The sequence below is a fragment of the Leptosomus discolor genome, chromosome 6 (assembly GCF_034619465.1).
Source record: "Leptosomus discolor isolate bLepDis1 chromosome 6, bLepDis1.hap2, whole genome shotgun sequence".
NCBI classification, from domain to species: Eukaryota; Metazoa; Chordata; class Aves; order Leptosomiformes; family Leptosomidae; genus Leptosomus; species Leptosomus discolor.
The window spans coordinates 47,073,216-47,099,603 of NC_141396.1; the positions used below are offsets into that span (position 1 = coordinate 47,073,216).

Sequence of the window (26,388 nt, forward strand, 5' to 3'; positions counted from 1 at the left end):
GACTAGGCTCTCAAACGTTATAGAAATACAGGCAGTTATGTCTGGCACTTGTGAATGCATAAATGACCATACCATTCTGTATCCTATTTTTTAAACCATTTTAATGAAAATATTGCAGACAGGTTGCTTTAAGAAATCATGAAGCCATAAAACAGCCACCTCACAATGTATTTCAAGCATGTGGCAGTACTAGCACTGTGACTTCATGTGATACTTGTTTGAGCAGCCTCTTTTCTGTTTTATGTTATGAAAACTTGAAAAAGTGTCTAGCATCTCTTAACCTTTAAAAAATTGCATATCTCATTTCTTTGTGGAAAGCATATCTTGCAAATTCGTGGGAGGTGTAAAAGTTGATACAAGGAGAGGCTTTTTCCTGGTATACATTGGGTAGTCTTGTTATTTTGTTAGCAATTTGTCAGGTTTTCAGTAACTGAAGTTTTCTTCAGGCAGTAAGGCATCTTGTCAGTTGAAATGCTTTATACTTTTTATTTATTCAAATGATTCCTTTTCTCTATCCATAAATATATTTTCTCTTTTTAGAAAAAGAGCAAACGGGGATCTAATAGGTCATATGATCAAAGTTTAAGTGATTCTTCCTCTCACTCTCAGGATAAACATCATGAGAAGGAGAAAAAAGTAAGTGGATTTGTCGTTGCTAATTATGTGGCACATCTGCTTAATAGTAGCACTTTCTGATAAATTTAATTTTTGCTGAAAAGCATGAAGGAAATCCTGTTCCTGAAACACTGAATATTACATAACACAGGTGATAAACTAGAGGTATTGGGGTCCAATGAGAAAACATCTTCAGGTGCATTTGTACATACACCTTCCTATTCCTGTTTATCATTAGTTTTGGGATACGCACTGAAACATGTCCTTTAGGAAGGCTGTTTCCATGCAGCTTCCTTTGCTTTAGTTTTCAGTTTGAGATTTTTTTTTTTTTTGTGTAGCGCTTGTGACTAGACAGGAAAGAAAAACAGGGGTAGACATTTTGGCAAGTGTACTGATAAACAGGTGCATCTAATTTTGTGTTTCAACCTGTTGTATTTTTTTCTTCTTATCAAAGAACTGACACCTCTTGTTGACACATTTTACTGGTACTCATGGTCAAGCTCACTGTGATGACGAAATACTTTGGCATTCACCTGGGAGTCTTCCTGTGAGGGTACAAAGAACATAACTGACTCCTAATTTCTATCGTTGTTGTATTCTTTTAACAATTTCACCTTACTTACTTTTTAAAATTCTTTTTAAAAGTATAATGGTTATTAGTTTACATTTTTATTACAGCTAGATTAATAGTTGTCTATGGGAAACTTGTAATCTGAATTCAACACAGGGTGGTAATGGACAGTGGCCAATTTGCTTTGACTCTTTTAGCCCTCTAAGAATACATGCAAAACTGCTCACCTGCACTCGTCCTGTACAACTAACTTCATAATTGTTGCAGGTGTCGATAGACTTTAGTTTTGCATTATTCAAAATCATTACATAAAAATTGAAATAAAAGAATGTATTGCCGAAATGTGTATTATATGAAGGAGCTATATAGTGACAAAAAATTGAATAACAAATGTCAGTCTTCAGACCCTTAATCTCCTTATTTGATTTGGTTTTAGCTCACTTCCACTTGGAATGGATGTTGATCTCCATTGTTCTTGGATAATCTTCTAAAAAGGGTCTTTACATCTGGTTAATGGTGTGGGTGAATGGTTCCATCGTCATCTGGTGGTGCAGAAGAGAGTGTGCATTGCGATGTGGTTGTACCTCTAAATCTAAATTTATGACTAAAATAATGAAAGTATGGGGTTGGCAGATCTTTTTTCTTAGTAATGCATTGGTAGAAAAAGCCTGAATTACAGACTTTGTAAAAATGTTGAATTACAGACTGCAGAATTACCTGCAAGGTAAAACCTTACCAGTATTTGCCATATTTTTTCCTTAGTTTTTCATCGCTATCGTGTTTCAGGTCACGTTTTGACAAAATACGTGCATCGATTTTTACTCATATTTACAAAAGTTTGAAGTTGAGTTTGAAGAAACTTTGAGGTGTGAGCATGAGGCTCAATTTCAGTCTTGTGTATCTGAGCAGCGCAGAAATCCTGTTGCCGGTTTTCTTCCTATTGTTTGGGTTTTTGGTTTTGGTTGTGTTTTTGGTGTAGTGTGTGGGGGTTTGTTTTGTTTTGGTTGTTTTTTTCTTTAAGACATTGACTGGAGATACTAGGATTCTTCACATCGTAATACCTGTAAAATCTTCAGGGAATCTTGGAGGGACTTTCTAACCGAGTGTGTTCAGCCAATCTATCAACTATTTTTTCTCAGCTTCTCCTGCTCTGCAAGTGTTTTGATGTGGATCTTCTACAAATAGTTAATGTTGTGGCTTGCCTTTGCAAGTCCTAGCCTTTTTCTGTGACTCGAAGTTTGCTAGAAATTGGTTTATTAAAGTTTCTTTTACCTTTCATGAACTGAAACATGGTAATCCAGAAGATCTCATGATCTTTAGTACCAAGTGAAGCAATGCGTTTTGAAACACTAACCTATTATTTGCTGTTCAGTGGTTCTCATGGCGTGTTGTAGCATGTTCACTTATCAAGTTTGATTTGCTTTATATGTTGTACATAGTAACAAAACACTGTTCTAGTTAAAACCACCAAGTGGTTAAAAAAATTGCAGTTTCCTGAAGCTGTTAATCACCTAGCTTTTTGTGGCTACAGATTTTTTGTTTAGCATTTTTAATCTTGCATGTTCTGTAGTTAAAGAATGACCTGCGCTTTGCAAAATACAAATCCTCAATCAATGCACTGTATGTGGTATGGAGGCTCATTCTCTTAGTAAATTTGATTACCTTCTGTATGGGTCTTGTTTGATAAAGTATATAAAATACACACTGTATATCTTGAGGAGTTGAGTAATTTCTTAGGGCAGCTTTCCTTATGTTCCTCTTCTGTAAATCCATTTGGAATCTAGATTGTTGTCATATTACCGTAAATATTTATATATTTTTTCCCAGATCCAGTGGTGTCGTCTGTCTGTGTCATGTCTGTGTCCATCCCCCACTCCCATAAGGGCACTCTTAATTTCTACTTCATCTTTCATCTTTGTTCTTTAGAAATTTGGATAAGCTGATCTTTAGACATCCTTAAAGGTTTCCCTTTTGCTGAGTAGAAGCTATATGGGTTGAGGATTGTGACTGGTTTTATTACTCAGACTTCAAAAGCTATCCGTTGGCATGTAAAGTATTATTCTGTAGTAAGAAGAGGTTGGTCTGAAAGTGGTGGTATGGGTAGCTGTCATTTTTGTAAACAGACACTGAGTTGAAAGCATGTGTTTTCCTTCAGAATATGTATCGATAGCGAATGTATAAGGGTATAATAATTAAAAACCCCAAACAAACCTTTGGTGTGATTTAATTTTGATTAAATAGCTTAGTTATATTGTGCTTACTGCTGCATTAAGTATTGTTAGTTTCTATGGCAGAGATGTTATTTAGAAATGATTAGAGATGAGGCTTTGTGCCTCATAAATAGGAGTGGTTGTATGTTGCTTGACATCCTGTTAGAATAGCCCTTTTTTCAGGTCTCAGGTGTTTACCTCAAATTTTTTAGAAGAACGTAGGCCACCATGAGGCTGTGGAAGAATACTTGATGTTTGGAAGGGACTAAAGGAGGAACTAAACATGTCTGGGATTGACCTTTGTGTAAAGGAAGTGTCTTGCCACTTCTGTGAAAATTAGGCAAGCTTACCAACATTGTATGTTTATGACTTCTGAAAAATGTCCATTTACTACATAGTGAGTAACTACTGTATAGCAGATGAATTACACAAATCCCTTTTCTACTAGAAGTGCTTTTGTTTGGGCTGAGCAGAAAGGGGAAGTTTAAACTTTGCCATGAAGGTTCATATGATGAAAATTAAACAAAAGTGGGCCTGTGACTAGAGACTGCAAATGAGTAAGAAGTGGTGACTGAAGAGGCAAAAAGAACCAAATAGTGATGAGGAGGCCTAGGGCACTATTACAGAAGTTGGAGGGTGTCAGAGGAGAACCTAAAATGCAGGAGCCAGGACAAGTGTTCTAAACACTGAGCTAGTGGCTGAAGGGAATTCATTATAGGCGTCTTTTTTTGATGCTTGTTAAAGCATTCTTAAGGAAATGTTACATGTTTTCTGATTTTGAGGGGAGAAACTTGAACATATAGGAAGAGTTTGAGGTAGAGTGTGACATTCAGCGAGTTCCACTGTGGCTGTGAGTTTGGTTGTTAGGCCCATGGGAAGGGGAAATTTAAAACACACCACTGCTCGTTGAAAGTTTCCATAGGCTAGCTGTGTGTTGGTTTATGAGCTGCATTCTGAACTGCCCGAACTTTCCCAATGTATTGTGAAGGAGCCTATGTTCATATGTCAGGGCTATGGATTTTGTTTGGGAGAAAGGCACTTGATGCTTTTTCATGTGTTTTAGTGCTTTGTGTGGGGTGTTACAAATGAAGTCCTAAACACTCAGATCAGGTGTTCATTATGTATTCCTCACTATCTGAATAACCAACTGTGAAAAGATAAAATTGATGTGCCATGCATCATGTAAGGTTCTGTAGCAAAAATAGGAACAGACTGCAGTTCTTTGGGTTACCGTTCAGCTGCATAAGCAATGGTCCATGGTTTCCTTTTTTTCTCTTAAAAAAAAAAAATTAATACTCTGATTTAGTCCTAAAGAGTCAATTTACGGTACTGTATGAAGCAGTGTGTTGCAAAGGCAATTCTGTCATTCCTCTGTTAATTGCTTTGTTTTATAAACTTAATGATGTTGTTTGAACATTGGGATTTTTGTGTAACTTTTTAGGGAAAAAGGCTCCAGACTCATCTCAGTTTTTGTCAATCCGTTTAATAAAATTGGCTGTTTAATCTTCTCAACTGTTCTTGACGTATGAAGCAGAGTTGTAAGAATGCTAAAGATAACTACAAGTGTTTTGCAACCACTTTGAAATTACTTCAATTTTATTTATTGAAGTAATGCGAGATAAATATTATTGAAATGAGAATTGTGCGATATGGATGCTAATGGTGATGCTTATCCATGTTGATTTCTTCCAAATTCTCTTCAGTTAGAGGAAAAGAAGAATGCCTCTAAAATGCCTCTAAGAACTATTCCATAAGTATATACCATATGTAGATCAGTGTATAGATGGTGTTTAATATCTGTCTATGAGCTGCAGAACCTGGTTTCTGTTTCCTGAGACTGAGTTTTGGGTTTCCTGGTGTTCAAAAAGGGGTGACTTCATGCTGCAGTCTTTTAGTGTTGGTGCCAACAAATAGTATTTCTCTTTCTGGGCACCTGTTCTTAACTGACTTAGCAGGAACTTAATTCTTTCTTTTTTAGAATATATCTTCGTGTCAAATTGTGTTCAAAGTCTAGTTATTTGAGTGGACTGACAGAGTGTAGACTGATGGAGTGTGAAACAAAATTTCATTAGAAAGCTACTCTGAGTATATTCAGTAATACATATCTTTAAAGTCTTCAGGATTAAGAGCAAAGGTGGCATCTTGTTTGGTTTGATGCCTGCTGAAGTTCTGTGTTAGCTTGTGCTGTATTTTGTGTCAGCCTGATGATCAACTTCATGTAATCTACTGGAACTGGCACCAGTTGGTATAGATGGCACAGCAAAATGACCTTTTGTGGAGGTCAGAAAGAACTATATAAGCAGATAAGCTACTTTTTATTTAAATTTTCTTTTATTTTAGTCAGGGGAAAAGTAGGAACTTCTGTTTCAATTATCAAGTTGTCATGGAATTACTGATTTGACTACCTCATATTTTTCTAGTCTTAAAGTAACACATCATATATATTACAGAAAAAAAGAATGTACCTTAGAAAACAAACACCTCATAATAGTATTAAGCTTGGCACCTGGGATTAGTTAATTATGTATTGTAAAATCAAAATGACAAACACACCACCTCAGGTATACCTGAAAACTACTCTGTAAGATGTAGAATTTTGTAAGGTGTCATTAGTTGCAGCTGTCCTTTTTCCCCTCAAAGTACACATTTTAGTCTTCTACTTTTCACCATGAAAGAAAACAAACTCAAAATCTGACCTCAGGAGAACCTGTGCACAAAATAATAGTGATTAGTAACAGTGATAATTGTCTCTGTAGACTGTAAAACTGAAAATCTATGGGTGGAATATCCTCAAACTTTTATCTGATGGAATTCTGTTATCTATTTGTTTCTGTCATTGAGCTACTACTTCACTGTGGTTTTTATAGGTGTCTCTAGAGCAGTACTGGGAGAATCAGAATTTTGAGTAGGTCTCTACTGTAGTAAGTTCTTACTGTGCTCATCAAATGAGTTGTGTTTGTTCATTGTGATTCTGTGATTGTTAGTCAGGATGTCTGTCTTAGTCTGCAGGGATCAACCAAAACACTTTCTGCTTCATTGAAAAATTGCTATGATATACTTGAGGTAGTATTAAGTGTTACTCTTATTTACCTTGTTATTTGTTATTTCTGCTACTTTTACGTATTATTTCAGTTTCATTAATATATTCACAAAACGTTAAGAAAATATTTTTTTGTCTGATTATGATTTTGATCTTCCTACAAGTTCAGTGTATTATGACATCATTTATTTAACTCCTCAGTGTTTGTATTCTGCCTTATTATAAGATAGCACTGAGTAACTTCTGAATAACTGAGGTAAAAAGTAAGCTGAACTTTGAAGAAACGTGAACATTTCTTGCTTGAGAAAATTACGCAATGTTGTTCGTCTTAATTTGAAAACTAGGTGACATCTGAACATTAAAAATACGTTGTTAAGGTTACTGCTTGGTTTTTGTTTCTGTTTGAGCAATATGTCTTCCTACATTTCAGTTCTGTAGCTATAACTGCAAGAGAGGTAGAAGCAAAAGGTGCTTTAAGACACTCTTTTTCTTTGCGTTGGATACTAGATTAATACAAGCTTATAAGTACTTTATGTTGACTTTGTAACAGTTTCTAGAAGGTAATCTTTATGCTTTTTTATAAAGTTGTCTGTATATGCTGTTCACCAGGTACAACGTTTTGTGTGCTGGTAGACCATATGCAGTTAAAGGTGCTGTGCAATGTTAAGCTGACTGAGCCAGGAAAATGAAATGTATTCCTTTTGCTTGCCATTCTGTTTGCCTATTTTGTGACAGATACTTGATGGGTACCTGTAAGTTACCTTGCAGACAGTGGAGCATTTCACAGTATGTAACATAATACATATTTTAAAGTTGTAAATACTTGTGTTTTTTATAGGAATACCTGAAGGTCAGCATGGACAGTATATAGTTGCCTTGATTTAGTTAATCTTGCACATTTTTGAAGTTATAAAGTGCTACTCAAGTGTTTAGCACTGAGTGTCCATCATTGTTAGTAATGAACTCTGTAAATAACAGAAAAAGTGTATTTTTGTGTTAAATATCAAAAGAAGAGTAGCTTATTCTGATAAGAGTTGTTGTATGTTGATCTTGCACCTCAGAGAAGCTTTGGCTGGCATTTTTATCATTGATTCTTGAGGCTTTTTACCATTGACGGTTAAAATTCTGACTGTTATCCCTGTACTGAAGTGACGTTTTGGAGTCTTTTAAGTAATTGTATCAAAGATTGGTACTTGTAAGAACAAGTTTCATGCTTAGAGCTGAGTATGCATGCATTTGAATAATGCTGGCGGTAGTGTTTCACCTCTCCCTATGAACTACCCTGTGCCTGTATCCTTTTATTACTGTGACTGCAGCAATGCTGCTACTGCATTTAATTTTCCTGCTGTGGTTTATACGGTATAAAATGATAGATAGATGAATGCCTGAGCTAGGGCTGTTCTTGTCAAAACGAGATAAATTAGGATTTGAATTTGAAACTTGTGGACCGTGGGCATCTTTTATTCTGGAATTGTTATGGTTGTATTGCTAATAGCTACTAGTCACAAATAAAAGGCCAAGCAGGTCTTGTCTTGGGGATTAGCCAGAACTATGTGCGGCTTTCTATTAAAGACATTAGTTGTGATGGTGACAGCTCTGGACTTACAAGCTTCAGTGATGGGCGGAGAGTGCAGAAAATCCATAAGTGACAAAAGCACCAGTCTGAGTACTCAATAGAACATTCTGATATGTTGGAGTTATTTGAGGGAGTCAAAAACAGCGGCTGAAAAATTAGTGATTTAGGCATTCAGATGATCTTGCTTACAAGAATCACTAAGGAAAATAGATTTGAAAATGTTAAATTTGAAAACATGGGACAATCAAAGGTAGTGGGGGTTTATGGTTTTTGTAATAGAGAAGGGGATAAAAGTGGAATACTTCAAGGTCAGCCCAAGCAGTTTTGTCTGAAGGGCCAAGCACTGGTGTTTGCTGATAGTGTGCATGTTTTAATTCTTACAAAATAGAAGTTAGTCTCCTGTTCCCTGGGCAGATGAGCTCTTGCTCCTCTGTTCTGCAACTACCTCTTCTTGTCTGTGTTAGTGTCCATCTCTCATGCTCCTTCACTGAACTAATCTAGCTCACTAAAACAGAAGAGAACTATCCACTTTGTTTTTTTGTTGCTGATGTTCTAGCAGTTTGAATTGATACACAGAAGGCCTGACAAGCTAAGCAGTGTGGAAAGGGTGACAGAGGGGTCAGGAAGCATTTTTTTGTTTTGTTTTGGGTTTGTTGTTGTTTTTTTTTTTTTTTTTTTTTGTTCCTCTCCTTTGTAACAGTGACCTGTTAAATGCTGAACTTCAGAAATGTGGTTTAGTGAAATGAAGTAATATGGAAGCGTCTTTAGAGAAGGCTGTGCATTCCTGAGAGAAAAATGAATTGCAAATAGGTGTAAATACCTTCAACAAGTTAAATGATACTTCCATGTGGAAATGTTATGAATTAATAATGCCACTGGAGGAAAGCTGAACTCGTCTATTCCATCTGTACTGCAAAAGTTATCATTCACTTGTATTATTCAGTCTTCCCAGACATTGAGGTCCAGACTGTGGAAGGATAGATTTGATAACATTTATTCTGTTGGTAACAGATCAGAGCGAAGATAAAATTATACATATTTCAATGACATAATATTTTGATTCAGTAGTCTGACAAATGTTTCCTCTGAAAGTACATTAAAGAAAATGAATGAGCAAGTGCTGATCTTTAGAGTGATCCAACTTGTAAATGAGCTAAAAAACACTGAAGAGTTGGAACCAAACTGTGTCTGTGAAATCATATTGTATAGTAATTTGTAGATTAAATCTTTGTGGAAGAAGTAGAAGCAATCAAAATGTGCGCTTTTTTCCCGCTTCTCTGCCCTGCTACCCCATGCTACACAGGAGGCCAATATACAGAAGGTGCTATAGGATTCCAGAAATCTTGTACCATATTTGTTTTCTTATCTTGCAGCATGTAGCTATTGGAATATAAGAAGATATTACTGTTTTTTGTTTTTTGTTTTTTTTTTTTTTTAGATAAGAAACAAAAGCCAAAAATGAGATCCCTAGTGATAAATAAAGCTTTCTGATTAATTATGACATAAGAACTCCAGGTATTTTGTGTTGGTTTGTAGCTATGTCGTGAATCAGGGCTCTTCAGGTTCTGGGATGAATAATGTTACAGCTGCATTGGCTATATGGCAACCGTGCCTTACTTTTCTTACAGTAAGAAAGGTTTCAGAAGCTGCCTGACTCTGGTCTGTTGAACTACCCTATTTGTGAATCAAGATTGAAGTTTCCTTTATCAATTTTGTAATTGGCCCTGTATTTTTAAATGTATTCTTCCTTGGAACGTTTCTTCCTCTAAATACTGTTTTTACAGACTGTGGCATTGCCATTTATCAGCTCTGCAACTATCTTAAAATACAGATGTTTGTAACATTTGAACTCATACCTATGAATCTTTAAAAAAATTAAGTCTGAGTATATATAAATGGGATACATGACTTCTGCCTGCCCTCAGGCCTCCCTTAGCTTTCACTTAGTGGCAATGTTATTTTCAGTCCTTGTTAAGAGTAATTTATGCCCTTTTTTTCCTTACAGTAAAGCTTGTAAAAGGTGAGACATTTGGTATCAATACCATTACCTTCCTTAGAATGGTGGGCTTCCATGTGACTTTCTGGATGGATGTTTGTCTTGGTGAGCTGCTGCCTTTTTTTTGTGCTGTGGCTGATCAGAGAAGGTCTTACGAAAGTGAAGCATGCAGTGACCTGTCCATGAAGGGCCAACTGTTTGTTTGTTTTCTTTCTGGCAGTAAGTGAGATTGCTAGTTTGTGTGTTCTTAGACACAGTCTTGACTGAAAGCTGTCATATTTGTTAAATATTGTGGAATTCATGTCACACTATTGTTCCTTTTCAGGATCCAAAAGTAGGTATTTCAGAACTCTTATTATGCTTTGTATGCATAAGAGGGTACAACTGCAAGGAGTCACTTTGTGGAAGCTAAGTCTCTTCATCTCAGCAGGTTGTTACTGAAATTTTTATTCTTATCAGTGTAAAACCTGACCATTCCTTTCAAAGGTTTTCCTGCAGTGAAATGTTCTCCATTTCTTTGATGTTATTTGCATCTGGAGTCAATTCACATTCAGAAGTAGGACTTCTGAACTTTCCTTAGGAAGAAAAAAGGGGGGGGGGCGGGAAGAGAGAGATTGTTAGAGGAGGTATAACCTAAAAGGAGGATGGAATGTAGAGTTAAGGACAGCAGACCTCCTGTGGATGAGATTATTGTATACAAAAGGCCTTTGGGTGGGGTACCCTTCCAGTGGCCTTTAGTGGTAAGCTATAACCTTAGCAAGCTGTCCTGGTAAAGTTTGTGTTGATGTTTTGGATCTGGGAGAGGAATTGGATGTGGTTGCTGATGGTTCACTTTACAGATCTTCAAGCATATTCTTTCCAGGCTCTTAGTTGTTTATGCCACCTCGCTTCCCCTGTTCTTGTATACCTCTTTCCTCCTTCTTGACACATCCTTTTCTGTTGAGACTACCATCAAAGTGATTTCAGTACATTACAGAAGGTAATGGGAAGTCCTGGCTGTTCCTTTGATCAGATTCTCTATTTCTTTGCCTTTCAGACAAAATTAACACTGGAGGTAAAAGAACACTAGAAAGTCAACAGAAGAGATCATAGAACATGTTCATTTAAACGTTTCCTATTGTTTACTGATATTGCTGTGAAGTTTCATCTTAAAGCATATTAAAGTAATTGCCTTGGCTCCAAAATTATTAATAAAAACACTTCTTAAGGGTGATTTGAATTTCGTAGTGAAATAATGAAAGCTAAAGAAACTCAGGCAGTGGCTTAGATTTCAGTTTCATGACTTACTTCTTGAGGCTTGTTTGGGATTTGGTGAAATTGTTACTGAAGTTTATCTAAACATGTACACTGATGATAGAGTAAGCTGGGTAACTAGCCCTGGTGAAAGGCTTTTGGATCAACAGATTTGATGGATAACATGGCAGTCTTGGTGTAGATGGTTCTGTTTTCTCTTGATCCTTACTTGTTTTCTGGCAGTATGAGTAGCACTTTTGTGACTGGTACATTTAAGAAATTATTGACAAGTTTCTGGTACTTCTTCTGTTGTGACTGAAATAGAAAGCTGATACTTAGTCATACCTGAATACAGTATGCATGTGTTACATCTCATCCTGGTGCTTAGTGAGAGTGGTTGTGCAGTCACTGTTGAACAAATTGTATTTTCTTTTGAGGGTCTGGATAATAATTTTGTTAGTTAAAGATCAGCATGGATAATTTTTAAGATTCAAAACAGCTACTGAGTTTTCATATGGCTAATCAGACTTACAAATTTTAAGTTGTCTTCCTCATCTTTTCAAGCTACTTGATGGGAGTTTTAAACCCCTTGCGTCAGTGCATTTTTCTGTTGAAGCACTCAGCTGAACAGAGCTCCATAGATTGTGCTGTTCTGCTGAGTTTTGTGTGAGTACACAAAAATTACGCAAATAAATAGTTAAAGAAGCAAAATACTTGAGTGCTGGTAGCTTACAGGTAACTTTCACACCCGCAGTTTCTCTGCGTCTTCTGATGTTGCCTGTCTGTATAAACCGTATTATGATGTTAAGGAAAAGTGACTGTGTAGACTTGTGATTAAATTGGTAAAAATACTGAACTCCTTCTGTATTATAAGTCGAATTATTAATTTTGGTTAGACTTGGGAGTTTTTTTGTATTTGTCTGAATTATTTAAACAAATACAATTTGATGTGATTCTGTAATCCTCTAAGAATTGATTTCTACCAGTATGGAAGACTTCTATTATACTCTGAAGGCTCTGGATTAAGAAATGGTTTTCTCTCTGTTTGCACAATTTCATTCACACTGCCAGTGCTTCATGTTGTGTTTAAAAAAAACCTAAAAAATTAAATTCTGAGCCCCTTTAGGAAGCACACTTGATTTGTATAGCTTTTGGTATTTTGTTCGGTTTAATATGAAAGATACTTATTTAGTATGTAAACTGTATGCAGCTTCTTGGGAATGAAATCTAAATCAAATTTCACATTCTTATGCGTGGAGATGTCAGTAGGGGAGCCAAAGCTAAAACTTTTCATTAATTTACCATGGTATCCCAACGAAAAATACCGTGCAGGTGCAGAAATGCATGAAGATAGAAATCTTTGGTGAGAATTGCAGGAAGACCTCTGAAGCAGAAGCCATGTCTCTGTTTTTAATCCAGTTTCTTTTGTTGATGAATTGATTATTGGGAAGATGGATAATATTAACAACAATGGTTTTGTAAATACTGGCTATAATTGAAGAATTTCAGTTTGTGTACTTTGAAAGCAAATATAAACACTTGATTTGTTTCTATAATATTATAGTATAAAAATTAAAAACCATAAATGTTGTTTCCATTAAAATAGCACAGGACATTACCATCTGTCTTAAATTTTGGTAACAGCTGATGCTACGTAAAATGGGTTATGTTAAAGATGAAGCTAAACTTGGATTATATTCTCTTTTGTAACTTCTAGAAATATAAAGAGAAAGATAAACACAAGCAAAAATATAAGAAGCAGTCGGAGTCCTCACCATCCTTGGTTCCATCTCTTACTGTAACTACAGAGAAAGTAAGTCAATGTGTTTTTCTTCCTCTTCCACTTCAATTACTTACGTTGACATTTCATGATGTAGTCATTCCACTGTACATACAGGAGCTTTATAATGGCATAGATTCTGTAACTATCAAGCACACTTGGTATTTTTTTGTATAAGATAAAATCCTAAACTACTTTGAGGTTTGTCGTATGGAGAAAGGCCTAGAGTTTTGTAGTTGAATAGTGAGTGATATAATGACCCTAATCAGGTGCCACTGATACTCCAGTAAGTTTTATTTCATTGACTTATGTTTAATAATTGGAGAAGTTTTAGAATGTTTCCTTTGAAATTCACTTGTGTGTGCTGAGCTGTCACTGAACTTTAAGCATTTAATCTGGTAATTATGAAATTTCAACTCATGCTTCATATACTTTTAACGTCACATTGCCTTTTTGGCAGTCTGCTCCATTAGGTTCTGAGGTCTCTCCTCTATGCAAATACCTAACTCAAGGGACAGCGTAGAGGGTTAAATAATAACAGTTCTCATTGCATTATACAAGAATAGCTTTCGCTATCCACCACAAAAATGACACTAATGATGGCATTACAGAGTGGGCAGCCGTATTGAGGAACGGCTTTTCTGACTTCAAAGCTAGAAAACATTTGTCCCATTCATGTGGGAATGTTTGACATCCGAGTCAGGGAGTCATGGTTTGAATTGACTGGTCATCAGTACGTGGAGCATTGTTTTTTAGTGGAGATGCTGGGACTTGTCTTAACTGTTTGTAGTTTGATTGCTGAGACGCAATATTCAACACATATGTTTATTGGCATATGTTACGCCAAGACCTTGTCAGGATGGGGTAAAACAATTGAAATACCAACTTTCTTTAGTCTCTGGAAGTATTCCCTCAACTAGTGGTATCAACTTCAAGAATCAAGAAAGTTAGTTTTTTAGTATGCTTTCGATATTTCTTTATTCTGATTTGATGGGATTATGAACTGGGGGATGTGTACCTGTTAACATCCCATTATTCTGTAACTCTTCTGAGAAATTAGTCTTACTTCTGGTTCTGCTGCGTTCTTTTTCACGCTACTGTATCAAGTGAGACTTACTAGTCAGTGGTTTTCTGAAACTCCCAATAACTCTTTATTTAAAAAAAAAGAGAAAAAGAAAAAAGAGGAAAGGTAGAGTCAATTTGCCACTTTGCTGTTTTGAAGAGCGGTTAGACATTGCAATTGGTGAGTGTGACAGTGTTTGTTGAAATTAAGTTGTAGAACTCTTTGAATAGTATTGACTGGTCCATGTGATTTGTTATTTCGTTCTGGTAATTTGTCCTGAACATACTTCTCCTGAGTCTGAGACAACTCGTAAAATTCATAGCCTTAAAAGAGGGTTCCTGTACGGGAACTTCCTTTAAACTCTGCAATTTTTGTTTAAGTTTCATACTATGTATGATCTCATCTTGAATTACATCCCTTTTGTACTTTGATGATATAATCATCATTGTAAGTTTTAACAAAAAATTGTATTACTGTATATTTGTGTAAAAATTAAAGAAAATATATTGAAATATTGGTTGTTTTGGTCCTACCTATTAGACTAAGTTTTTGATGCTGAAGACACAGTTGGATTCTGTTCTTCTGCTAACTCTTCTCTAATTGCTTTGTCCTCCCTAGACCTTTCCTAATTACAAGGTTTATGACTCAGGGGTGTACACTTTAGTCAGGTGAACAAGAGTAAAATCCCATTTTTAGCAAACCTTTTTAGCAAACCTCTATGTAATCTAAGTAAAGACTGAAAATCTTGCTGAGTTGTTGACCATACTGTTAATCAAGATTGTACTGTATATGTATGTATAGCAAGCCATAGTTGTAGTTAAATCTATAGGATTTAATAGGAACATTTTAAATATTTTTATGTTCTTTTGAACATCTAAACCTCATCTCGTTATAGTATTAAAAATCATTAAATAGATAACATTACAAAAAAGAGTGTTGGAACTCCTGTGGTTAGTAAGAAGGTAGAGCTAGAGCAAATACTAAAATGAACAGAAAATCTGTAATTCTAGAACTTAAATTATAATGGAATTAAACTAAACCAGAAGTATTCATTGTGGAATTTAAATATCAATATGTGTCCTTTTACTTTTTTTTAACCTTTTGCATCCTGTAACTTTTTTTGTATCTAAGCAATCTGCTTAATTTTCTGCCTTTTTTTTTTTATAATGCTTCACGTTATCAGGAAAATTGATGTTCAGTTTTTAAAATGAAGTTACTACGTGTGATTATGCTTTTTAAAAAGCATCTACTGGATATTTGGAAGCGATATTTTTGTGGCTTGTTCCTTCAATTGTCATCTTGATCCTCCCCCAAGTCCTCTTGACATCATTTACATGCATTTGCCTTTCTAGGTTATAAATTCATAGCGTGTTCCTTCAAAATTTGATATTTTAATAATAAAACAAGCTTTGTTTTCTTCGGAGATAAATATTTATTTCAGAATATTGTATTAATATCTTAGTTTTGTGTGTGCTTTTATGTAGAGTTGTCAGAATTGATTTGGATTTGATGTCTTTTTCACAGAGGTCTATCTTTGCAGTGAATATATTATTTTATCATGGTATATAATCACTTCTGCTACCATATTGTTCCTGTGGGGGGAACTGGAATTTGAAATGAATTTTGTTTTTCCTTTTTAAAGAATTTAATCTTTTGTGATACAGTAGTAATGACCATTTATGCAGGTGATGCCTTAAAGCGTGTTTTTATCTGGATGAGTGGCTTCTTAAGACAGATTCATGAAAGGCTGCAGAATAAACTGTGGATTTACATTATGTGAGTTAGTATACTTGGCTTGCCTGCAAAATTTCATTCCAAGAAGTTTTACTGAGATTTCAGTCCAAATGCTGTGTTGAGATATGAGTATACCATTTGAGAGGCACTTTTGTGCATCCTTGTAATTTCTCAGCAAACATTGCTTTGTCTGGATCATTTAAGTTTGAAAAAAAATTGAAATAAGAAATTCTTAACTGTTCTGTGATTAATTACTAACAAATTTTTCACTTTTCTTTTAGGCCATAGATATAGAATGTTTTAAGAAGGACTAGAATAACTTAGGAATTTGAGTTCTCTCTCTGTGTTTTCTTCTGGTCTCCTTCTTAGTTGGGGGGAGCTATCAGCCCTGTATTTTAGTCCTAATAAAGCTTCTGTCTCAGGTTTTGGGCTTTGGCTTGTATCAAGAGTTTAAAAATGTGTATGGTTTAACAGATCCAGAACAACAGAGTTGTCTTTTTTTTTTTTTTTTTTTTTTTTCAGTGATGGTGGTGTTATTAATTAAAAAAAAAAATCGAACAGTTTATCTGCATTCAAATTGTAGTCAGTAACTAAATAAAAGATACTGCCAATAGAAAGTACAACTGACTGAATTTTATCTGTAATAGTAGAGACGAAGATAATAACCCTACTCTGTTCACCCTACCGGCCCAAGCTGGTTCTCAAGGGAGGTGCTCAGATCCTGCTGCAGAGGGGTACAGAAGAGAATGAAAGGAGTAGGGAAATCTGTGTTCGGACTGCACATCACTGTCCTGCAGCAGCGTGGTGTTTGTGGGCTACAGGCTATATGTGTGTTGTGGGGTTTTTTTTGTTTGGTTTTCGCTTGGACCATGCTTTTACTGTCTGGCCTCTTTGTGGAGGATTACCTGCTGTGGTTCGTCCCTTCTCTGTGCAAGAGTACCACCTTACACATCTGTATTAGGGCTAATGGCTTCTCAAGCCTTGGGATGTACTGTGTGTAGCAAGACTGATATTTATGCCTTTACCATAAATCTAAAGCTTTCCCAGAAGTTTTAAGACTTCCTCCATATCGGTAGTGTAACTCTTCAGGGTACACAGGGTGATATATGGGGGGCGTAAAAGTTACGGTAGCTCTCTGTGCATCAAGTTGGCAATATGAAAGTGTGTTTTTTTGTTTTTGGAAAAAAACCTGCAAACTGGTTTATGGGAAGCATAAAGGAACCCTGATACACACAGAGTTAGCTTGGTAATTGCACTAGCAAATATTGGTTGATTTTTGAGAATTGATTTTTGAGACTATTTCATGTTGATGAAATAGTCAAGTCCTCCCAAATAAACCAAGGAATGGAGTTGAGTGACAGCATCAGAGGAATCTCCTTTTTTTGGGATGTATGTATGGAAATGAAGGGAAATAACTGACTGCAGTGTGAGCAGTGAGAGTGGTGTATTCCATTTAAAAAGCATGTGCTGGGAGGGGACAGCATTGTAAGCTTGGGGGCAGGGGAGCTGCAGACGCTGAAGCCAGTCAGTTAAAAAAACCCAACCAACACAAACCAAAACCCCACAAACTGAAAGAGGGTAGATTTAGATTAGATATTGGGAAGAAATTCTTCACTGTTAAGGGTGGTGAGACACTGGCACAGGTTGCCCAGAGAAATTGTGGATGCCCCCTCCCTTGTCCAGTAGAAGGTGTCCCTGCCCATGATCTTTCAGGTCCCTTCCAACGTAAACCATTATATGATAAATAACAAAGGTGTTTTGCCTCTATCCTCAGGTCCTTGGTCCGTGCCACTCTCTCCTGACATCAAAAAACCCCGAAACAAACAATGTAACTTTGCTACTGCATAGTAAGGTTTTTCCGAGACATTCGTTAGGTCTTTGTAAAACTTACGTTTTAGAAAAGCAGTTTGTTCAGTGGTGTATAGGTTATTGTATGAACCAGTTTGCTTAATAATCTAGTATTTGTGCTGCGTTTTTGCCTTAGATCCTGTTGCTGTCTTGTGGATTCTCAAAACAATTGATGTATGTAAGACACTTGGTTGCAATTAGCTCCTTAAAGTAACAGATATAATCTGTGAAAAATACTGACCAAATGATACTAATTTTAATTTGCTTAGGGTATATTGCATCATACTAGATTTCAAGACATTCTGAGTAAGCATGTAAATTTCAGTACACTTTACAGCACCTGAAACACAAATACCTGTTTGAGCAAAATTTTCAAAAGCAGAACTGCAATGTGCATGCGTGTTCTCCAAAGTCTGCTAAGAGCAGGATTCAGGCTTGCAGTCAGACCAAATCTCAGCACAGTATCTGCAAATTAATACATGTCATTGCCTAGCCCTGGCTGGTCTGTAGAGCTACATTAAACTCTTTATTTCCCTTTAATCAATCAATCAATCAACCCCTGCCATAGTGGGGAAGAGGTACTAGTTATCATCAAACTATGGTTGTTGATACCTACATAGAGTTATCATTACGGTTAGTATTCAACTGAGTGGACAGGAGGTCAGAATTAGGAAAGGAAGGTTTTGGATAAGAAGAGAAATCCTGGATCCTAGAAAAAGCCTGACTTTTGGGTTGGGTTATTGCATGTCTGGAAAGCCTTTGTTCAAATGACCCAAACTTGAACCACTGCTTCTTAACTCAGGTCAAGTGACACATTGGTTTCCAGAAAACTGAGCATACTTGTGGACTTTGTAATGATTTGAAAAGTTAACTGCTGAACTTACATTAGAGTTGGCTCAGCCTTCATTAGAAACACTTTAACAGTATAGTAATATGAATTTGAGTTAAATTGTTTTTAACATTGTAGTTTGACAGTTCTAACCTGATTTTTCTTCACTGTTATTCACAGAATCCGTAATATATTTTTATCGCGTAATTATGTTCGTAATAATTCATACAGGGTGGTATGCAAATAGATCAGATTTTTCATCTTGCTCAAAGCTTGCGTATTCAGTTGTCTCCTGCTCTTTGCAGCTGAAAAGTAAGTTCTCTGTAAATGTCTTAGGTGTTTTAGTAAAAATATGGAAAACTTTTTATACCAGCTATACAAAGCTGGATGTAAAGATGAAGAAATATTCTGCTGTAGGCATAAATTCAGCAAACATCCCAGTCAGGGATCAGAAAACGTATGTGTGTATATATATGCTCAATTTTAAGAGGCATGTGTTTGTGTAGTCTTTAATGGAGTTAATTTTAGATACTATTTTAAACCTTTTCCCTTTTCTATAAAGAACTGAAAAACAAACTAAGCTTGTTTTGAACAGATGAGTAGCTTTTAGGTTTCATCCATATATTTTGTTGAAGAAGCTTTATACAGTCAAAACTATAAATATACAGTTTGAGTATGAATAATAGAATAGTATTTCCTTTTTCCTAGTTTTGCTTTCATTTTCTTTCTTCTGATATTAAAATTCTGCTATCACAACTCCATTTTTTTTTATTTATTATGAAAACATATACATTCCTTTGTATCATTTCCTAACACCGTGAATGCAGTCCCCCTGCCCACCTAATTACTTTCTGCGAACCTATTTTGACTATTGTTCACCGATACAAATAATTCTTGGCAAAATTTAATGGAAGAAGAATGGACCTAAATACAAAATCTTTGAAAACCCCGTGAAGAGTCTATGGGTGTAGGAGAAGGGTCAAAATTCTTGGGGATAGTAAGGGTTGAGGAATAAATCTGCATTGGGAGCTCAAGAGTGTGTTATGCTTTTTCTTTCCTGTCAGGTCTGCGGTAGGTAACCAGTTGCTCCTGCGTGTGTCTTGGCCAACTAGATCCCATGTGTCTCCTTTATGTGATACTTCAGGAACTGGCTGAATGGGACAGTTCAGATGGGAGGGAATCGGGGAATCCTAGTGTGATGATGGGAAGTGAAGAGTTGGGCTTGTTGGAGTTTATTTTGGTTCGGTGTTCAGATTATAAAGTGTTAAAAATGCAAGTTCTTAGGTTCTGAAGCCTTCAGCAGTTCCACTGCTGGTGGAATGGTGTTTCCAGTTTGACAAAATAAACTGCATAAAAATTGCATTTTCAGAAAAGCATTTAAAGTCTATTTTTTAAAATTTTAATATTTAATTTTAAGCAGTAAAATAACAATATCTTATTTAAATAGAATATACTGTGTAACCATAGATTTGAGATTAATCCATTGACCTCAGTGAAGTAAAAATTTCAACCAAAGCTGATGTTGTTTTTATGCATTTTTTCCAACAGACTTAAGTTTTATGCACTTCAGTTGTTTGCTGAAAATGTTAACAATTGAGTTTATGTAACTCTTGCTGTTGCCAGTCGCCTTAGTATTCGAACACTTCTAAGTTTACTTGAAAGCATGGGTTCTTATAAACAGTTCTTTTGTTACAGTTTTTTCTGTGACCTAATGGTTTCTTTTCTCTTACTACTTCTCTCTTTATCAAAATGCTAGACGTACACGAGCACTAGCAACAACTCCATGTCAGGCTCCTTGAAGCGGTTGGAAGATACCACAGCTCGATTTACAAATGCAAATTTCCAGGAAGTTTCTACACACGTTTCAAGTGGAAAAGATTCTTCAGAGGCTAGAGGGTCAGAGAGCAAAGGGAAGAAATCTGCAGGTCACAGCTCGGGTCAGAGGGGAAGAAAGCCTGGTGCTGGAAGAAATCCGGGAACAACTGTGACTGCAGCTAGCCCTTTTCAGCAAGGTATTAATTCTTACGCTGTAACACGACTTCTGCTTTGACATGAATTAGAAATCTTACATATTTAAAACTTGAAAAATAGTTAATCCTTTATCCTCAATAACATTTCATACGTGCATCTTCAAAGGGCAACACTCATGCTTTTTATTTAGATTGTTAAGGTATTCTCTTTAACTGCTAAACCCAGAAGTTTCTTTATGTGCTGAAAAGTTAGCCTGGGGGTAACATCTAACATGAATTTGAGTCTATGGGTTTTTCTTAGCTCTTTAAGGCAATAATACTACTGTTTTTTAGTTAGTGCACATTAGAACAAAACTGGGCTGCCTAATATATAGAATGTGGTGGCCCCTAAATAATTTTTGAAGATGCAGACATTTAAAAGATACCATGTTCTTCAAAGTGGAAGACCTTTTTACTTTTTTTTTTTTTTTTTTACGGAAATACATAAGCAGAAAATTGATTGTGTAACAAGTATATACAGTTTATTTACTGTATGTAATACAAAAAGCTTGAGTTTTGAACGTGCTGAAACCCACTAAATGCGCTGTTGCCACTTCTAAAACCAAAACTTTATTATGGCATCTTTGTCAGAGTTGAAGACAAAATTTCGAAGTCTATTTTTTATTACTTAACTAATAAAACATGTAATTTTGAAACACAACAAACTAGACCTTTCTATAAAGTAATTGTTTTTCTACAGTTTTCGCTGTGGCGTGTGTAGTAGCTGACTGTCCTTTCTGCTTATAATGTTGCTTTTACTTTGAGTTTATTTACGCAGTGAATACTTTAAACTTTATCTAGAACTCTTTCAATATTTCAGGCTTTTTTACTTGAAAAGTAAAAGTGTTTTATTTTTTGTTTAAATTATCAAAATTTTGGAAATTGCCTTCTGGAATCCTGCATTTAAAGGAAAACCTTGATCACTGCAGTTGGCAGAACAGGTCTTTACTATGTACATGTATTTGCTTTAAAGCTGCATTAGGTGAAGTTGATGTAACTTAACATACAAACCAAAAATTTTTTAAATAATTTTTAAATTGCTGTATTAATGTAAATTGTATTTTAAATGGAATTCTTAGTAATGTTTAATGGAGTACTACTGATAAAATGATGATTTTTTTAAAGGACCTTTTTTATACCTGATGTTATATTTAGGAGTATTTTCTTGAAAGGATAGTCGTCATCAGTCTGAGTTCTACAAAACAGTACCCACATCCATCTACCCATATAAAATTACTGAATAATTCCAGTGAAAGTAGGTGTTTGTATTTCCCAAGTTTCTGCCTTGCACACGCTAACACAGTGATGAAATGACTATGTTCGAAATATTACAGAAGGAATGTAATTCTATTACACAAAAAGATCTTTATGGTTCTCTGATGCTGCTAAAGAAGTCTTAAAATGCCTACTTTTCTCCACTTCCTCTCCTGTCCTTTTGCAAAATACCTCTTCTGTGGAACACCTCCTCAGCAAGGGTAAATTAAGTGCAACTGCTGTTCCCTTGACTTGTGTCAGACCCTTGATTTAGGTAGAATGGTAAAGATTACAGGCATAGTGTAGATGTGATCATAGTGTGTTTCTGTCAGCCTTCTTTTTATATACAGGTATGTTTAAAAGAATCTGATCTGACTTGCACCGAGTGTTTGTGGTGGCTTCTGAACACGAGGAATGTCAAAGTTGCCTAAGCAGCAGAGTTGTTGTTCTCCTTTTATTCATTTTCCCCTTGTTTGTGCCCCAAATTCAAATCTGAATCTCAGATAGGAATCTGAGAATCAGATCCAGCAGAGTGAAGATCAGTAGGGGAAGCAATGAGTTATCTTAAAAATAAATTCTTTAGCTCGATAACACTTTTCATAAAGTCCTTGCACTTGAAATTTTGTGATCTAAGATGCCAATCTTTCCTGTCAATTTTCATCAGCTACAGGAAAAAAATAATTACACTTTTTTCTTTTCTTCTTTAGGAAGCTTTTTGGGCACTCCTGGGAGCATAAAATCATCTTCTGGAAGTTCAGTTCAGTCTCCCCAGGATTTTTTGAGTTTTACAGACACAGATCTGCGAAGTGATGGTTTCACACATTCTCAACAGGCTTCGTCAACCAAAGATGTACATAAAGGAGAGGCTGGGAGTCAAGAGGGGGGTGTCAATTGTTTCACTTCCTTAATTGGTCTCCCTTCATCATCAGCTGTTTCCCAATCTAAAAACTTTGACAGCTCACCTGGAGACATAGGTAATTCAAGCCTTACTTCTACAGCATACAAACGAGCTCAAACTTCTGGAATAGAAGAAGAAACTGTAATAGAGAAGAAACGCAAAGGAAATAAGCAAAGTAAACATGGGCCTGGTAGACCCAAAGGAAATAAAAGTCAAGAAAGTATTTCCCATCTTTCAGTTTCTTCTGCTTCCCCAACTTCATCTGTGGCATCTGCTGCAGGAAGTGTGACAAGCTCTGGTCTTCAAAAATCTCCAACTTTGCTCAGGAATGGAAGTTTACAAAGTCTTAGTGTTGGCTCATCTCCAGTGGGTTCAGGTAGGCATTTATTGAATTCGTTTTCTTACTTCAAAATACGTCTTAATTATTTTAGCCGTAATTCTGAGTATGCTTTTCAAGAACAGAGTATCATTTAAAGTATCTTGAAAGTCACATTGGGGAAAAAAAAAAAGTTAAAATTAGAATATAACTGTTGGAAGAGTAAGTTTTGTTTCGTGTATAGGTGACACTGTGCTGTAGGTGGCTGTAGTAGGTTGACCTGTGTGTAGACCTATGTGCTATTTAAATTCAGGTTTGAGGCTGTAGGGGGAAAAATAAGCTGCATGAAAATAGGTTATATGGAAATTACATGTGACAGGTTTAGCTAAAATAAGTGATAGTTTATGCAGAATATATTGTCTGTATGTTCTGTTACATAGAGAAAACAAAATCAGTACTCAGGCATGTCAGCTGTGCTGAGTATGTCCCTCAATTATTTTTTTCCAATTTAGCTTAACTAAAAATCAAAATGTCTATATGGAGAATTATCAGATTAAAGACGTAAAAAGAAATTCTGAATCTGGACCCCTGTGCAGCCAGATGACATTTCCATATTCTTGTGTGCTTTTTAGCAATTGAAATTGGCTGGTTTGTTCTTCCTCTGTTCTAAATGTTATGTGCATCTGGGGCTCTGAGAGGCTTTCTGTTCCCAGTAAACCTGTGTGTGGAATGACCTTGCGGAATACAGTATCTACCAAAGTCTTTGTTGCTTTCAAGTTTCTTTCGAGGCCTTTGTGTTTGGGTAAAAATATAGCAAACTAGCTGATACCTAGTTTTTGTAACTTTGAAATTTTGTCCTTGTTGTTTTAGTGGATTTTTTGCTTAATTTTTCTTTTTTTGGGGGGGAAAGAAACATGGACCTTGAATATTTGGTTGTGGGCAGGGTTTTATGCTTTTATATTGTATATTTTCACTGTATAGGCAAGAGATACTTTAAAAATATACGTGCTTCAAGAAACAAAAAACTTCGTATTTGTTTCAGAACAAGGTAGGTACTTAAAAACTTGATCTCAAAACCAAATTCTTCTAAATCTTTGTTAGGTATAGGCAAATGATGATCTTTATTATGATTAATAATGGCAATAGCAGTGGCAATTATATTAAAAAATACTTATTTTTCCTTCATCGAAATCAATAGGGAGGAATGTGACACAACTTCCTAGTTCACTGTCCATCTCTTTGCTTAAAATGCAGTTCTAAAAACGTTAACCTCGTATCTGTTATGGACAGAGATCGTCCAAGAGATTTAGATCAGTGTTCTGATTATTGTAGTATGAACTTTCTTCTTCCTTTATAATCCCTTTGAGGTGGATTATGTATTGTAGTCGGGGTAACAGATGGAAGTACAAGATCTCAGTTTGAAGTGAATGACCCATGTTTACCCCTTATATTTGTCTTAGAATATTCTGGTCTTGTCAGCTCCTAGAACAGGCCTTTCCCTGGCCAGGTCCATCCTTGCTTCCTTTGTCGTCTTTAGAATCATAGAAAAGTTTCGGTTGGAGGAGACCTTCAAGCTGATCGAGTCCAACCTTCGTCCTAGCTCTATTAACACCACTAAACCATGTCCCTAAGTACAACATCTACCCGTCTCTTAAACACCTCCAGGGGTGGTGACTCCACCACCTCCCTGGGCAGGCTGTTCCAATGCCTGACAACCCTTTCAGTAAAGAAATTCTTCCTAATATCCAGCCTGAACCTCCCCTGGTGCAGTTTAAGGCTATTTCCTCTTGTTCTGTTGCTTGTTACTAGGGAGAAGAGACCGACCCCCTCCTCGCCACAACCTCCTTTCAGGTAGTTGTAGAGAGCGATAAGGTCTCCCCTTGGTCTTCTCTTCTCCAGGCTAAACAGCCCCAGATCCCTCAGCCGTTCCTCATAGGAGACATGCTCCAAATCCTTTACTAGCTCAGTAGCCCACCTCTGTACTCTCTCCAGCACCTCAATGTCCTTCTTGTAGAGTGGGGGCCAAAACTGGACACAGTACTTGAGGTGCGGCCTCACCAAAGCCGAGTACAGGGGAATGATCACCTCCCTGCTCCTGCTGACAACACTATTCCTGATGCAGGCCAGGATGCCATTGGCCGCCTTCTTACATGTGACTCTTCCACCTATAAAATGTCGGTAATAATGTTAAACTCCCATTGTAAAAAGCTTTGAAATACATGGATGGAAATACTGTGTAGGTTGTATTATCTTTATTGTGATATTAAGCCTATAATTTAACCTCTGTTAAGCATACTTAGATTCTAGCTAGCCAGCATTAGACCTGTTCTCTACAACAGTGGTATTTTCTGAAGATGCTAAAGAATAGGAATGAAAACGAAACAAAATCACCCCAACAAGACCCAGAAAACCCAAAGGAGCAAAACCAGATGGGATGTCTTGGCCTTTGAGCAGGAGCTCTAAATTTTTCCAGAAACTTCTGCTTGAGTCTGAGCATATTGTTTTAATGTACTCTTCTCCCTGATTTCCCCTTTTTCTTATGGTTGTAGCGCTGCTCTCCTCACTTCATCATAAGCATTTTCTGGGTCTGCCAGTCCACTTACAACTTTGTTACAATGAGGAAGGGCATATGAGTATTATCAGAAACTTACATTTTCTGAGGTACAATATGCTGACGTTTCTCTTTGAAATGTCTCTATATTGTCCAGTAACGAAATCTAACAAAAACAAACAAGTTAATTTAAATGGCATGACTCAAAACCCAAAATAAGATTTTGTTCATGTAAGTGTAGTGAGAGAAAATGCAGGGGAAGTCAAGCCAAAAAGTTGGAATTGCCTTGTTACTTCAAAGAAGGAGAATCAGGAATGCGTTAGGCCGTACTAAACAAAGCTTTTGAGGCACTTTTTCTTCCACTCTCTTTTCTTCTTTTTAAAATAACTTTTAACTGCAGCTCTCCTAAGCTACCATTCTGTTTCCATTTTCTTAAAGGGTACTTGTTGATATCCATAAAAATTACGAAAACCATTACTTCACAGACATATAGTCCTGTTCACGGTTAATGTTCAAATTAGCTGAAATGTGAAGGAAGGCTTATTTTAAAAGGTAATGCAGATTGATTGTGTGCTATTTATACATAATTAAATGTCTTCTATAAAACTTTTATTCAGAGTAAGTACATTCAGCTAATTTTGTGCAAATATTTGTCCTCTCCAAACTTTTTTCCAGTCCACAGAACTTCTGTTTTCCTGCTTAATAAGAACAGACATGTACCACGAACAGTACAAGGCCATGCAATTAAAATGTTACAATACGTACACTTGCATTGTACTACAATTGCCATGCAACTGATCTGATGTGTTCAAAATTTTGAGCACTCAAATGTTCAGTTTTTATGCTCTTTATAATTTTTTTTCTC

The 26,388-nt window shown here is 36.1% G+C and overlaps 1 protein-coding gene across 3 annotated transcripts in view; it reads left to right on the forward strand.

The window, feature by feature from the left end:
* Nucleotides 1-26,388, forward strand: part of MLLT10 (MLLT10 histone lysine methyltransferase DOT1L cofactor) — a 128,481-nt gene that overhangs the window by 40,685 nt on the left and 61,408 nt on the right. For all 3 annotated transcript variants that reach the window (XM_086466547.1, XM_086466548.1, XM_086466549.1), the window contains 4 exons: nt 541-636; nt 12,959-13,054; nt 20,252-20,507; nt 22,466-23,032. In XM_086466547.1, coding sequence (XP_086322673.1) covers nt 541-636; nt 12,959-13,054; nt 20,252-20,507; nt 22,466-23,032 — 1,015 coding nt within the window. The remainder of the gene's footprint in view (nt 1-540; nt 637-12,958; nt 13,055-20,251; nt 20,508-22,465; nt 23,033-26,388) is intronic.